This window comes from Diadema antillarum, unplaced genomic scaffold, assembly GCF_040938485.1.
Source record: "Diadema antillarum isolate AM-2024a unplaced genomic scaffold, OU_Dant_1.0 seq00000247_RagTag, whole genome shotgun sequence".
In the NCBI taxonomy this organism is placed as follows: Eukaryota; Metazoa; Echinodermata; class Echinoidea; order Diadematoida; family Diadematidae; genus Diadema; species Diadema antillarum.
The window spans coordinates 577,394-594,719 of record NW_027271291.1 but is presented as its reverse complement, the minus strand read 5'-3'; the positions used below and the strand labels follow the sequence as shown (position 1 = coordinate 594,719).

At 37.5% G+C, this 17,326-nt stretch overlaps 1 protein-coding gene across 1 annotated transcript in view; it reads left to right on the top strand.

The window, feature by feature from the left end:
• Nucleotides 1-1,811: 1,811 nt before the first annotated feature.
• LOC139729592 (GTP-binding protein Rit1-like) overlaps nucleotides 1,812-17,326 on the top strand; it is a 37,593-nt gene continuing 22,078 nt past the window's right edge. Inside the window, exons 1-3 of the mRNA XM_071640519.1 lie at nucleotides 1,812-2,707; nucleotides 11,871-11,927; nucleotides 14,305-14,378. Of these exons, the coding sequence (XP_071496620.1) occupies nucleotides 2,620-2,707; nucleotides 11,871-11,927; nucleotides 14,305-14,378 (219 nt within the window). The 5' untranslated portion in view covers nucleotides 1,812-2,619. The remainder of the gene's footprint in view (nucleotides 2,708-11,870; nucleotides 11,928-14,304; nucleotides 14,379-17,326) is intronic.

The window sequence follows — 17,326 nt, the reverse complement described above, 5'->3', positions numbered from 1 at the left end:
TTTTGATGTTTCATCCCATTTTCTTTTCTCTTTCTAGAGCTTTTCTCTCGTACAGTTCGCTTGTTTGTGGATGTGGAGTCTATTATGTGCACAGAGGAAAGTCGATCGACGAGTTTCATAACTCATAATGCTCAATAATTTTGGTTGTGTAGTATTCGATATTCTATTCTATTTTTTTTTTCTAATTGACTACTCTTCTTGACAATATTCACAAGTCTAGTACACCACTGGTAAATATGCCCCCTCTGAAAGTCGCCGGTTTTTTTACACTCTTTTTGTGTTCTATTTCAAATTTCATGGAAAGACTGAGAAACGGCAATCTGGTGTTTTGTTTAATACTTTTTCTCTTTTTCGAAGAATCCTGTTCTGCAACGCAAACTTTATGATTGATATAAAACATATAAAATTGTATCTCTTTATCCAAACATCGGATATTCCAGATTTGGAAAGGACTTTGATTGTGAGTAGCGAATGTGTCGGTTCAAACCTTCTCTTTCCTAAAGCAGAGTACATTGTAGACCTATTACGAAATTCCTGCATTAGTTTTACATGTTACCTATGCAAACAAAAAAAGAAAGAAATATGTTATCTTCCGATATTGATCACAATGATACAGGTGAAGATTTGGGTATTGTTTGGCTTTATTCCCAATTTTGTCTGGTAGCTGAACAGGTTTTTCTTCATTTCTTGTTACTGTATCTTTTGACTTTCCTCTTTTTATTTCTTTCTCTTCTTTCGATAATGCAAATGACTGTCGAGTTCTATTGGGAATTTTATAACTTGCCACTAAGTGCGGTAACAGTTCTGATAGAGCTTGAGTAAGATTAAAATGTATGAAAATAAAATCATCCCAACGTGATACATTTCGGGGACTGCGGGCAAATTATTTTTATCGACTTTGTAGAAACATTCCTAATTTTCGTGTTCTTTTCATTAGCAGAAATAATCAAATGTTAAGACTTAAAAAGAATAAATATATGTGACATCCAGAAAAAACAAACCCAACAACAACCAGGGCCTGCCCCCTCCCCCTACACACACACCAGGGGCGGATCCAGGAATTTCGTAAAGAGGGGGCGCGTTTACAAAATTAAAGGGGGGCGCACGCACCCCTCCCCCATTTTTTTCTTTTTATTTCTTTTGTTTCAACAAAAAAATAAGGGGGGGGGGGCGTGCGCCGGTTGCGGTCCTCCCTGGATCCGCCCCTGCACACGTTCACTTCTCAATCCCCTAAAATCTCCTACAACAGTATTAGTAGCCCTGCCCAACCTCTACGTACGTGCTCGCACCCATGCGCCTACACCCTCGGAGTCCTCACCCCTGCCCAGTACACTCCGAGGAATTAAACACGGATGTTGAGGCCCGGATTGAGAGTAGGCTGGTAACTTTGTACTAAGGCCCTGCTGGCATTGCGTACCTCTCACTTCACGTTGCCTTCGTGAAGAGAGTTTAATTCCTAGAATTGTTATTGGCCAACTGCCAAAGTGAGCTGCACAGACAGTACCCGGTACTGATGTAATGTACTACTCGTCTCCACATCAACACAAACCAGAACTGAGAGCATACTGGTGATACTGAACATTTTCCAGTAAACAAACATGAACGCCATCTAGTGACAGTCGAGGGAGTGTCTCCTCCATTAGCTCCCCCCCCCCCTGCCCCCACCCCCCGGGCCACCCAACGTATTAGTAGTACACACTCGACTGGGCACACTGTACTGTCGTACTTGCTGCTGTGTGTGTGTAGTGTGTGTTCACTACGTTTTACGTCACGACATGAATACAGACCGGCCACACAAACATCAAGTCTTATCCAGAAACCATTTACACTCGATACGTAGTGTCGCCTAGAAGCAACATTTCAGCTCTTTCCTCACGTACATACGTGATTCTTCTATTTTCATACAATTTCTAAAGGAGCAAGTTGTGTGAAACTGCATCTCTGAGGCTTTATTTTCTTCGGAGAGTGGAGTTGTAGTCGAGAAAAAGAGCAATATTAGCAGCGGTCTTTTGCGGTATTGCACATCCACCTGTACGGGAATGTGCGAACACATAGCGGGTTTGCACGCACCCGTCAACCCGTACCCTCCCGGTTAAAAGCCGACGATTCTCGAGATTAGCCGTAGCTAGCACCGGCTGGATCTATCTGGACACAGAAGTGGTGGAGGTCTGACTCAGTACTTGTTTGGCATTCGGACAGAACAGTTACTGTATTTCGAAGTCTCGATTCTGATTAGAGTGTCCACGACTACAGGCAAGTAGGAGCTAGCTACACAAGACTGATAATAGAGTAAAGGCACAAGACAAAGCTACATCACTGGATGGAGCTGCCGTGCAGACAGGTTGTGTAGAACTGTGCGAGATGTCTTCCACCATCCATGTATTTGCAGTCTGAGATAAGCGCTGGAATTCTGAAGACAGACCTGGCCCAGTGAAGGAAGGAAACCAAACTGAAGACTAAAGAGTTGCTTCAAATTGTTAGAAACCTGCACATTTTGCACAATCAATCTCCATAGGTCAAATTAAAAACCTAACTGTATCAGTGTATTTAACTCAGTTCTAAGGTTAGTTGTGCTCGTCAACTTGCAGTGTGGGAAGAATTTCAAACAGGTGTCAACGGATGGGAATGGAGGAGACGAACACAACGAAAGCATCAATGAAGGTCTACAAGATAGTTCTCCTGGGGCAGGGTGGAGTTGGCAAGAGTGGTAAGCATGGATATACAAATTCTCATCCATTTTCTAAAACACAGATGTATGCAAGTAATACTTACCTGTTGGATCTTTTTAATTCATTTTTTTTTCTTGCATCCAATCCAGGATCAGTGGATGTAAATTTATTATTACATGGTGAAGGATGCAAATTATTTAGAATATCTAAATTCTAACAACCGATGAATACAAGATGCTTACTCCAATGTCAGCCATGTAATTTTTAGGCCCACAAATCTGCTATTTTTTATTGAAATATTTTGCATCATGGAGTTTCTACATATTTTAAAAAATGTTTAGTAATCAAGTATGCATGGGTCTGATCGATTCACTTGTGACCACCATCTTCAAATGTTCTTGGCATTGAACACAAATTTATGTGATGCTGACAGTGATAGAGTTAATGCTACCATACAATATTGTACAGATGTTGTCTTTTTTGAGGTGTAATCTATTACTTGACATTCCCACAGGCATTTCCCCCAAATCTTATTGTTCAATGTTAGGGGAAAATATTGTCTTGAGGGGGGGGGGGGGGGGGGGGAAATATCACAGACCAGTGTAGATTCATATTTAAAGGGGTATTTCAGACTTCTTTTTTTTTTTTTGCATCATGTAGGACATAAATCGATGTGGCCCTTGGGCAGATAAACTAAAACTCGAAATATATTGCACTGAACACTCAAAGTGAGGATGACATTAGGACTCTTTAGAATAGAGGCTCATATAATTCCAGTAATGTAGCAAGGTCATTCCATTTAATACAATTCCATTGTAGAAGTTTACGTGTTTGTTTTCTTCTTTTGTTCAGCTTCATTCAGGCACCCAATTTACGGAATATATATGCAATACCTACAATGTACATTCTTACACTGTATATGAAGCTGCTTTGTCATCAGCCTTGTTCCTTGTGATTGGTGATGAATTTTGAAAACAGTCTTATTCCTCATCCCAATCACTGTAAATTCTAAGCTCTGTACCCAGTATAACCAATACTGGTAGCCTAGATGTTTGGATGAAACAGTCTAAAAATTATGCGGCAGTCATTGTACGTACACAGTGTACAGGCTGTAAGTTTACACCTAAATCAGTTTGTTTGACTTCATAAAACACGCCCAAATCTTGGCTGGCAATTAGGCATGTACTGTAGCAGTGACAGGCACTCACACAAGGATTCCAAGCATTGGAATGTGTACATTCCATAAATTTGACTTTATCAGTATAAAACTGACACATTGGGAAGGAGTTGATGGATTTATTTACACAAATTGTAAAGTGTCATAATTCACATGTCAAAGTACTTTTATGGGCATGTCTTCATGCCCTGGCCAGAGCGTATGCTTCTACACTTTAATATCTCTCTAGATTTTATATGAGCTGGGATTGGAAAGGGCTTCAAAAGGAGTTCCAGATATTGATAGATTCAAATCAAGTCTTCCAGTAGATTGGATGTTCTTGTTATTTGTGTAGTTGGGTGTTGTGTGCCTTTGAGGCTTGTGTTATTTTTCTCACCTGGTGACAATGACAACATGAGAAGAATTTCTGCAGTGTGTTTCCTGCCCATTTCAATAGTCTTCAAATGAATGCTGAAATTGGGTATATTATTTGTGGTTGTAAAACATTCTTTAAAAGAATTCTTCTTTATTCTTTATATCAGGCAAAGGCTCTTAAATGTTTTTCATTATGCCATGCTCAGTTGATTTCTGTCCGAGGTATGTTTGTGCAGAGAGCACAAAGGGTTTTACACCCAGCTACATTGTTGTACGTACATGTTGTTTTGTTCATTTCCTCCACAGAAGGTTCATGACCGGCAGGTCATCATCCATTTTCTTTCTGGTCTGTGTGTATACAGTGTAGTGTTCAAGCACTCTGTTCTTTTTCTATATTCTGGTTTCAATTCTATTTTTTTTTCTTTTAAAAAACAAGTGATGACATAATCTGTCCAAAGCAAAGAATTCAGAGACAGAATTCGCAACCTGAAGACCAACACCTGAAAGGTGTTTGTACATTTAGTGTCTTTTTCTTCTTGAGTATTAAATGTTTTATAGTCTACAAGATTGCACATGAGTACAATGTACACATGTGTAGTAATTCCTTGTTTAGTATATATAGAAAGGGGGTATGGAATGCATCTAGTCATTGGCTACTTTAATATTGTAGTGTAGCAAGTGAAACACCATCCTTTATGGGCGAGACACCTGAGCATGTCATTGATTAATTTGGATTCTGTTTGGATTCCTTTTTACAGTGTCCTTATATGACAAGATGTTCACAAAAGCCATGAGGATTTAAAGCAGACACAAGGAAACTGAAGATACAATGTACACTGTCTGTAATAAACTAATACATGTCCCTGTATTTCGAAGGTCTAACAAAACACGTTCTAAGCTGATCCTCGGCACATTCTGCTGCACATACTGTACAAATGAATCACCACCTTCAAATGACAACTCAGTGAAAACTTAGGGTCTACCAAAGAGCTACAAAGTGTACACAGCATCAACGCTAATTCATGTTCGTTCACATGAGACCTAGTAGGCCTACATTGTACTTGAACTGACAATCTGCTTGGATGAAGAAGGCTGTCTCCTTTTGTGCAACATTGCAAATTGTACAACAGGTACAATGTAGTTTAAAATTGTGAGAATTATGCAAGCAGTATACATTATGCATTGTACATAATGTTACTGTACGTACATTGTACATCATGAGCGATGCATGCATGCTGGGGATCGCAAACAGTTCACTGCCACCATAAATTCAAGGTCAGTCCTTGTGGGCTGTCAGTGGGTGAACAATGCTCCGTGTATTGTATGTGTCAGAACAAAAAGCTTGTGGCTGCACCCTCAGAACAATTGCCTTGCTCATCAACCCCTGAAACCGACACACCTGGGGAATGTTGTGAGTCACTGCTAACCGAGCATCAGTCATGAAATGGTCTCCAGCCACAAGGCAGGATGAGCCCATTATACCGGTACATCTTTCTCTCCCTATGTTTCAATGTGTGTATGAAAGGTTAAAACCGCTCGGTATGCCCACTCGAAAACATCATGATACAAATCTAGGATACTCTACAAATGTACTACAGTTGTCATTTTGTGTGCCTCATTGTTTCAAGATTAATTTCGTAACACAACATAGTGAAAAAGTGGACAGTTAATTCTACTCTGATGAGAGGTTTTCTAAAATTGCAATGATTTGTTCTGACAATAAACCTGTTTTCAACCCTGTGTGGAACTGGAAGTGCTGAGAGAGCTCATGGAGTGTTGCGCATGCTTTTATCCAATGCAAAATGCAGTACAGAATCCAGAATGGATGTTCATGCTACATAATAAAATAATTTAAACAAGATTTCGATGAAAGGCCAGGCCCATCAGCTTCAATTCACAATAGCGTTAATCCTGGATGGTGTGCAGTACTATTAAAAAAAATGGAATTCCTTCAAGAATTCATTAAAAACCGTACATTGTAGCATCATGTCAACACTGCAGAGGAGCAGATGCACCTCATGTTTTACCACATAAAATGTATGCAGTGTACTGCATTTTGGTCAACCTGGTTTATGTGTAGAGAACAACAGAGGTGCATTAAAAATATTTTTGCTAGTTCTTTGTGCAGGTGGTACAGCAGCACAACACCTTTCATGACAAGGTTTTTGCAGCCAAAAAAAAAGAAAAAAAAATGTTTTGGAAAGAGAAGAGCTGATGGGAAATTCAAATTATGTTGCTCTTTCATCATATCTTTCCATTTTGCCTTCACCTCTCAAAAGATCGCAATTGCCCGAGCACCATCCCGTACAAAGTGCAACATTTTGTATTGCTGGGAACGATGGTGTTGTGGCAAATCCTTTAAGAGCAGATTTGATGAAAACTTGTAGCAAAGTGCAAGCTGCTTCTAGCCCAATCCAACAAAACCATGTCTGACCACATCAGTGCAGGCACTCCGTCTTTGTCCCATTGTCAGATTTCAGACTTGATTAGCAGGGAGGATAGCAACTGACCTCAGCCTCCTGCTTTAGCCTATTGTTTGTTGACAAGTGGTGCCCATCGCATTTTGTCACTGACCTGGTAAACGCCCTAGATTCTGAAGAGGGGGGGGGGGGGTGGGGGAGGATCCATAGTTACTGCCTGACATGAGGGACACTACCCCTCTTACCTAGTATATTTTGCCCTCCTGTTGTTTCATGTACGTTTGTAGTCTTGTTAGTCCCTCTTGCTTTTTGACTATCTTGACTCTTTATGATTGGTGTACATACATGCCTTACATACATTTAGAATTAGAATTAAAGTGCAGGGAATGTCACTATTCATATGTCATGGTTGTACTTGATTGGATGTTTTCTTTTTCTCCACAAAATATTACATCCTACATGTACGTCAAATTGACGAAATCTTAACTCATTTAAAAAACAAACAAACCCAAAACACTGTTGCATATTATTGCTACTCTTCCAGCATAAAAAATCACTCATACGATTGATCCACTTTCACAGTAGTACAATGGGACTCTCAGCTTTAACTGCATTCTATCAGATTAGAATTGATGTAAAGAGAGAGATGGAGAGAGTAAACAGTTTCACCAGAATGATACAGTGAACTTGCTTGTGGTGTGGATGCACTCTGCAATGCACTTTCATGCAAAAAGCATACATGTACTGAGGAGAAGCAAAGCGTAACTGTAACAAACAACAGCATCATCAGAGATCGGCAGCTACTAAAAAAAGAAAGGAAAAATAATTCATGGGTTTTCATTATCTGATAGACTCAAAAACAAACCCCGATAAAGCAATTAGCCTCCAGGCAATGTAATAAAATACAAGTGTATACCATTCAAAACTACCTGCCTGCAAAGCTAAAGTATTCTCCCTATTGATCGCATAAAATGTTTAGCATTTTGTCGCTAGCGATCTGATCCATATGCTGGCTGTACGCTGCAACATACAAATGAATGAGATGATCTGAATACGCACTCACATGCACTTACACTGTATACGCCTACTGTCATGTCAAGCGGGGTCACACTTTCGGTGTCGACTTGTGCGCTTCCGTTAATGCGGAGTTGCTGTGTAGCAGGCATGGCCAGGATGTGCAATAATGTTACTAGTCACATCTAATTTTCCCCTTTTTATCAATGATCATGACTAAAACATGGCACTTCCCAGAAATGCATTTTCAAAGCTTCATGGTAGGTATTTTACTTTTCTCCAACATGTAACAATTGCTGAGAAAACCTACAAAACTATGGTAGTTTGGAGAGTAGAGGAGTGTTCCATGTTTTCCATTGATGATCAATAAAAGCTTGTGCCGTGCACTGGCACAATTATGGAAATTGAATAGCGTTGTCACTGTTTTGCGTTTTTACAGATAGAGTATACGTGATAGGGATAATTGACTTGCATAAAGACAGAATGGGAACTCTTTGTCGCCGTCGAAGCTGTCATTTTATTGGTGTATGGTGATGCCCGCTTGTTTGATGACATGAAGTACAATTTGTATAACTACACTGTAGATTTGACAACTACTCAATCATCTGCACACTCTTCATTTCATGAACACGACACATCACTGTATTCATATTCTTCAGACTGCTCTATTGCAGCATACAGTACAATTACAGTGTATACCATGCACTTTGTACAAAGTGTATACTGTAGATTCTGTTTGGGGTTCCCACTGTTCAACAGAATAGTATGGCAAATAATGAGAAAGGTTTAAAGCTGGATTATTGGATAAAACAAACTTGTAGACAAACAGCTAGGTTTCATAATGTTTTCTCACATGTTGTACTGTGTGTGGTTCTTCAGGATACAATAACAGTGTACATGATGTAGAGTTGTTGCCACAAGTCATATTTCTTGTTTAGAAATTGATGCTTACTGATCTTCACTGGCACTTTAACAACTCCATGTGTATAATACACTGGTGTACAGGTAGCGACTTTACAAAATACTTGTACATACTGTATGTGTACAACTGTAGATGGTACAATACGTATTTCCCTATTTTTAGATTGTTGATATACAGGCATAGTGATACAGCATTTGATTTTTAATTTTAGGATTACATATTGTACAAATGTGCAGTGCTGTTTTGAATACGTTCCTACAACTGTAAGACGTCAGGAGTGTTAGCTTACTGTTAATGAATCAGAGTAATGTGTTGTTTTTACAAGGAAACCAGAACCCAAAGAGAAATGTGGATTGAGTGAAAGCAGCAACCAACACATTGAAGTTGGAGGAAAATCGGACAGTAGATGCATAAGTTATGAATTTTTAAAGTTTTGGTGTTGGAACCGCTGAATGAGGAGACTACTAGAGGTTATGATGTCATGTGTGGACAACAATATAAAGAAAATATAAAGGGAATTCCACAAAAATTCACTTTTCTAGCATAATGAAAGAGCATCATGACTATTGACCGCTTTCAGAAAGCAGGGGGAATAATTGCTACCCTTAACAATATGTCAGTATCAAGTTGATGGAGTGTGTAATTTTCATAAAAAATGAATTTTTGTGGAATTTCCTTTCCTACATCGTGCTCGAGGTATACTTTTTTCAGTTTACTTTTCAATGGTGTCAACTTTAAAGCCATTTTTTACCATTTGCAGATGAAACAGAAATCCAGCATTAGTGCCCCAAAATAAATCTAAAATGTGAGTTACAATGTAGGAATAGAAACAACCAATGTCAAAATGCTAATCAGCATAATCAGTGTTTACATGTATTAACTAACTGCTACATCAAAATGTTAACAATAGTTATAATACAGTTATTTATAGAATAAAACTGTCTACAGTTATGGTTTATTGAGAAAAATGTACTTGATATCTGTATATTGTAGGCTTCTTTTGGAAATTTTTGTATGGAAGGAAGTTTTTGTGATAGAATGAGCTACACATGTCTAGATGCATTAAATATAAATAACTCAAACATTTTTTTAAATCACTGCTCCCAATATAAACTGTACCTTTAAAGGAGACAAGGCACAAACTACGTACACTGTATAGGACCTACATTATGTATTAAGTAATCATTGCAAGAATAGAGAAAGATGGACCGTTAATACGCTATGAAATATTTTTGTTCAAATATAAAACTCCTGAAATGAGTGAAGAGGCAATTCAAAATAGGTTAAGTGCTGCAACTTTTATTGAAATACTGTATTTTTTGCTGTTATCGTAATTCCCCCTGTTTGACACTTTGTGCTGGTATGTTGTATCATGTGCAATTGTAGATTGCATAAGTTCTGACATGTCAACAGCCTCATCGCAGAATGAAAATAGAATCTATTTTCAAGATTATGGGAATTTTGAATGAAAGCAAAGCATTACCAAGGGATGGAATACCCCAGGGGAAATCAAATCAGATGTTTTATAATGAAAGCTATTTCTCATGTTACAATGTACATTGTACTTTGTACAATTCACCGTGCGAGTATTGAGAGGAACATTTTCTCATGAGTGGAAGTGAATGTACACTTTTGGAAGTGAATTTGAAGGTGCACTTGTGTCTCCATATTCTCATTATCAACAACTGTACACACAATGTATGTCATGCAGTTGTATGTGTACCATCACACCAGTGCAGAGGGAATATCAACTCTTTGCACTACAGTATGAAAGTGCAATTACATCATCATACTCGTGTACAAAATCTGCGCTGAATTTTTATTGGGCACTTTGTAATATGTTTAAGTCATCAATGTCATAGGTTTGGCCAACTTTTTGATTTGGTTTTGTGTTGTGTTGTTTTACATGCTATTAACCTGTTGAGGATGAGTCCCGAGTATACTCAGGCAAGCGTCTATGAGAAATGCGTGTTGAAGCAAAATCAAACCGTCCTCAACGGGTTAAATATTACCTCTACCAGGATTTTGATTTGAAGTAGATTTCATTGGCATGATTTCCAAGATTCCTGGGCTGAATTTTTATTGGGCGCTTTATGTTTAAAAGTCATCGATGTCATAGGTTTGGCTATAAACTTTTTAATTTGGTTTTGTGTTGTGTTGTTTTACATGGCACTATTAAATATTACCTCTACCAGGATTTTGATTTGAAGTATTGTAGATTTCATTGGCATGATTTTTAAGATTCCATTCCATGGCCAGTCAGAGCTGGCTTGGAGCAAGCTTGGACATTGACTGCTGTGGCAGCACACAGTAATAAAGTGTGTTGAGCTCCTATGTTGCATTCTGGGTTTCAAACATGTTTGAAGTCAATCCCAGATGTTCCTGTGAATTCATCTTTCTCGGTGTTTGTCCAAACGTTCCCTTGGCCCAGTTTTATCTTTTCTCCGAAATTGTGCTAAGTTCATGGTGATAGCAAATAATTAAGAACGTCATTGTCTAGGGCTACTCAAACACTGATCTTGCAAAACTTGTCTATTTTCATGTCCCTACTATGTACAAGTACATTGTACATGTATGTACTTTAATTCTTCAGGTTTTAATGGTCCTTGTTAAATTGAAAAAGAACATACGTTACATGCATGAATTGATGTTTAAATACACTGTACGTACAAATTGTAGGATACAATGGTAGGGCTGTAGAATGTGTTCGCATCAAGGGTGCTATGAGGGGTAGGTGTCCTACATGTTTCGTGGTATGTGAGCACCACAAATCCATCATATCCTATTCAGTATACATCTGGTTCATCAGTTTCTATGTATTGTGTGTTATATAATACAGATTGTACACAGGGTACAAGAAATGTTGCTTTCATTGTCCCAAACTCTTGGTTGAAAAATTGTGCAAATACTAGTGTACAATGTACAATGTAACTGTAAAAAGCTCAACGTGTACATTGTACATGATTTGTATTATATGAAATGAGTTCATTTGCCATCAACATATCAAACATTGCAAGAACAAGACTGTTGTCTGTATGTACAAATTGTATACATTTGTGGAGGAAATATCAAAGATATACATTATATTTTGCATGTTTACAAAATAAAAGCTTGACGTTCAACAGCCTTACATGGTAAGAAGAAATTTATGAAATGTGTGCTTCGTATGTTTCTAATAGATTAAGAGTTGAGTTATTTTCACAGAAAAAGAAAATGTGAGAGTGTGTAATCAGAAACGTGACAAAGATCAGCACCATCTGTGGATTCAACTGTTATTATTAATTTGGTTTGATCTGTTTCATTTGTTTTTGCAGCTTTGACTCTTCAGTTTGTGACACACAGCTTTCTGGAATACCATGATCCAACGATAGGTGAGTCTGTCCTTATGCCCATACTTCATGCCCTTTGACAACGTTCATATCGATGATGATGATGATGATTTTGATAAAGGTTCATAAATGCCGTGAGTCTATTCCTAAAAAGAATTCATATAATTATACAGGAATTGAAATAATAAATGAGTCATTATCAAATTATGAAGTATTGATCATTGTGGTTATACGTGCCAAAAACATGCAGAAGAGCGAAACTATGTCATCGTGTGCTGCTGATAGTTTTTGTGCTCAGATTTTCACAATATCAAAGTTGGACAATGCAATGCAGAAAACCAGGGCTTTTGACCTTGCTGTGAATTCAGAATATTTTCAGGTACATACCTGTCCTTGCATGCTCTGACACGTACATGATGACACTGACAACTGACAAGCAGAGATTATCTCTAGCTTGTCAGCTTCTAATTCTTGACTTACCTTGGCGAGATATCGATGTTTAGTGGGCAAGTTGTTGTTGTCTGTAGACAGTCCTACTAATAATTTCACCGACTTGCCCAACATCTCACGATAGCAGCAGCGCCAGTAGCTGTTCTGACAGCGCGGCGTGATTCCTGCCTTGTCCTCCCCAGGCCTGCGTCTGCTTCCTCCCCAGACCCCCATCAGGAAGTGTGACACCGATTCAGAACCCATTTTGACTTTTCAGATATGATCATGCCCCTCTAAAATAAATTGAAATGATATAAAAAGGTCTGGAGGAATTTGATTGTGGCAAGTCATTAAGTCTCCTCAAATTAAAATCAATGAGCAGGTGCTTTTTTTTTCTTTTCATAATTTGGTTCTCATCTGAAAAAAAAAAAAATCTGATAAGATAATTGCATGTGAAATAATGAGGGCTGTAATTGGCCACTTCTGTACTCCAGTATACACTTTAAAAAAAGAGGGGGAAAACAACAACTACAATAATGTAGAAACATGAAGACCCTGGAATACTCCATAAATGCGGTCGAATTTAGGATGAACTTAATTATGTGCTAGTCCATGCACTTCAGTTCTTGAGCTTATAAAAACTGTGTATTTGTTTGTGATCCAATGTTTGCTGCATGTTTGCCCGTGTGACGCTGTTTGCATTGACCACTGGAATGCAGATTTGTATCATTAGACTTTGTACCATAACAGTGTGTATACAATGTACATTGTACATGTCATATGTTTGTAACCCTGTTTCCCTGGCACCGTATTGTGATCAAGGACACTGGATAGAAAAGCAAAACCAATGTACCTGGTATTGTATTGGATTGGTGACAATTTTACATGCACCTGAATTTCTGCATCTGTGTATGTGTGTGTAATGTGTGTTTGTGCGTGTAGTGGAGCTACTGATGGTGTAAGGTGTCCTAGGATACGTACAATACCGGGTACATTGTAATTGTACAGCTGTATTTGCTCATAATGGATTGATTATTGATTGAAGTAAAAATGAAATATTATTTCCCAAATTTTTGTTGAACATCATGAAGTACAAACAGTGGCTGGAAAACCTACAACTAGACTCAATAAATGATGGCACATAAATGAAAGTGCGATGTGAAGCCTTTTCTGATTTCCATAAGCATATTAGCAATTTTGAAACAAAATTGGTTCTCAGACTGTCTTAAAAAACATGGATGGCAACTAGATGTTGATAAATTCGAAGAAATCAGTTTAGTGCATTGTGGCTGCATCCATGTTTTATTGTTCATAGCTAGAAACTTCTTTTGCGTATGGATGTAGAGTGTTGTTTCTTCTATTAAAAAGCATTATCTACCATGCAATGTAACACAAAATATTTTTTTAAATCACCAGTTGGAATGGATCCACCTAAATGATCAAGAATGAATGACAAAATTTGGCGTCTCATGTCTCACTCATTGGTCATATTCTGCACATTAATGTGAAATCATTTTCAATGACAACACACAACCCTGAACAGGGTGCCACATACAGTAGGCTTAACTTTTTTTTTACCGCTTGCATGGTCAGGCAAGCAGATTTTCACATTGTTGCAGAACACTTTCTTGTACATTAAAGTTTACTTGCCCAAAAAGAAATTCCCAAAATATGAGAAAATGATATAGAAAATCACTTGTAAGTCACAAATTGGAGTTGCTTAAATGAAATTGAAGTGCATTGCATCACCAAACAGGTTTTATATTTGGGCTACTGTATAGTTGACTCTGTGAGTTGTACTTGTAGAGGGGAAAAGTGAAATTCAAAACTTTTTGCTTGCCCAATTTGGGCAAGCATTTTTTCTTCACTGTTCCAAACCACTTGCCAAACTTTGATTTTTCACTTGCCCTGGGCAAGGAGTCATGCAGCACCTTGCCGTATTAACATTGTACATCATTGACACATGCTGATTGTCTCTTTGTGTCTGCAGAGGATGCATATCTCCAACAAGCCGTCATAGATGGAGAGGTCGGCCAGCTGGACATCTTGGACACAGCAGGCCAGGTAAACTCAACTTTTCAGTCTACAACCCCTTTCAGATGATAGACAAATCTCTCTTGTAGTCATCTTTAATGAATCATAACCGTGATCTTGATTTGAGTCACGGAACGTTCAGACATGCAAAAACATGAATCTTGATAGTAATCTCGATATGAGTTTTGGAGGTATGCGCTTCTTGACCCATCAATCAAACTCACAAAGCTTGCGCTAGCTACAGTAGTTCCTGTAGTCTGTGGGTAGTTCTAAGTAAATGTAGGGTCGAGACAAGCTCAGCCTGCTCAATCATGTTTTGGAGGGCAACTCTTTCAGACGAGAGAAGTGTGCATCACAAAACGAGCAAATCGAGATTTGAAAACATCTCTGGAGCTCTTTTTGCAAATCAAGACTATGGAATTATGGTTACATGCCTAATGGTTTGCTTTTAGACAATAATTATCTTGATTACCAGTAAACAATCACGATTCTTGAAATAAAGATTTACAGTCGTGATTTAATAGGAGAGATTCTTCTACCATATGAAAGGGATGTCCATATGATTACATGAGCAGCTCATCAGGTTCATCATATATGGTATGACATCAACAACAATAATGGCTTGGGTTTTTGAAAGCATCTGCAGAGAACACCGTAGTTGTTACACTAATGGGCATTTCCACGGTAACTCACGTTACATTTTGAACTCAAAATTAGGTCGTTGAGATCAATATCCTTAAAACCTAATTAGTGATATGAGTTACTATATGTGAATGAGTATCATGCACCTCCATCCTACCTCACAGCAACATTACATCCACAGACTCTTATGAGAACTGTGAGAAAAAACACTACAAATGTCGGTAACTCACGTTACATAATTTGGACATGCAAAAATTTGGCATGTCTTATATTCAAAAGTTTCCTCAAACAAGAAACAGAGAGACTTTAAAGTCTATTGTGTCAAAGTCATGGACTAACAACATACATCACCGAGTATGGTAAAAATTCAAATTGTCTTACATTCTCCAGGTATCGTCATGTGAAGCGGTAACTCACGTTACGGTAACTCACGTTACAGTTTGTCCACATGATCACAAGACAATTTTTTGTCTTAATAATCCAAAGAAAACTTACCAAGACAACTTTTTTTTCACAAACAAACTCCATGAATAAAGAATCTAAATTGATTTGAACATTGATCTGACAGTAATTAATCCCATTTATCCATGAGATTACCAAAAGGCAGGAAACTTTACATTCAGAATACCAACTTGAAGATAAATTTCATTTTTAATTGAGTCGTTTTCCAAGCTTTCATTTGTACTGAGACAAAAATTGTATTCAACAAAATGATATGAAACAGAGTCTATTTCATTAAATTACACTCTTTTCCAGTTAACAAATGCATCAGAAATTGAGGATTTAATTTGATTTGATTGTTTTTTTATTTTACTAGATTTAAATGGATTTCAGGCTATCTAGATAAAACAAGTCATCCATAAACTATTCCATTTAATATACTGAGTCACGAGATTAGAGACCTGTACATGTAGTCTGTGGAGAGTTTAAAGGTTCAGAAATGAATATTTCCATAAGTCTTTTAACTTTTAAACAATGCAATTTATATTCCAATTATTTGATAATTGTTTGAATTACTCAATAATCAATTGTTTGTATGTTTGATTTGTTTACAAATTCTTATACTAAACTGGTACAGAAATTATACTTGAATTACAGAAACTGCAGATAAATTTTAGTTATCTGCTACCAGTATTGATCAGTTTAATAAAACATGTTCATAAATGTTTAAGCCTTAAAAAAACAATGGCTTTGGTCTATGAAATGTCAAGTAGCCATTATCTAAATTGTACATACATGTAAAAAAGTATGCCAGTATTTTCTAGAGTAATCAAGCAGACTGAAGCAGTAAATCCTAATGAAAAACATGAATAGTAAATATTTTGTGATCAGGAGGCTAACTATTAATATCACAAAATGTTGGTAGTTTGCTTTAAGGTACATGACTGTCCAGCTCTTAAAGAAAATGTCTAATAATGAGGTTCACATTCAACAAGTTTTTGGTAATAGATCAGCATGTGAAGTAAATTATAGTAAACATGGAAAAGTTTCATTGTAGGATTTTGCAACAATATAGCTAAAACCTCAGAGTAGAATAGTATAAAACACATAAGCGTGTGAAATTCGCAATGTTCAGTTCTCAAAGATCTCAGAAAAAAAACAGCAGGAAGCGAGCTCCAATCTTAAAATTCTGTTCATACTGTATGTAAATGTTTCAGCCTCATAAACAATGGCTTTGGTCTATACAGGTAGGTATAAACTATGAAATGTCAAATAGTAATCACTTGAATTACAAAAACAAGAACTTTTCAAGAGTAATCATGCAGTGATTATCCCAATCAGGAGGCTATTAATAGTTATCACAAAATTTTGATAATTTGCTGGAACAAGGTCCATGCAGCTTTAGAAGAAATGTCTTTTGGTCAATTCCATTGTGACTTATGGGACAAAGTGACAATTTTCGGCAATTTCAAACCAGTACTTTGAGAAAATAGTTGCATCAAACGCATTTTTCTCAGTTCATGGTTAGATCTATCATATCACAGTTTATGAAAACACCATACTTAGTTTGAAAAGTATCATTGCATTACGTACAGCAACGAAAAATTGCTGTCGTGACTTATGGGACAGTTGAGGACCACCGTTTTTCACATGGGAAAGTAAGTTCTGAAATATTCTTACAAACAGAGTCTCTGGAAAGATATTTTCTTTCCTGAATGTAGCAAAGGGTTGGTGCTTACCCTGAGCCAAGTGGTATGAATATCTACTCATTGGTACAGTAGCAGGATAGGGAAAACCAGTGTGACTGATGGGACACAAAAATGTGACTTATGGGACACTATCAACTACCACATTTTGAGATTGAGAGAATAATATATACTGATGCTGGAACAAGT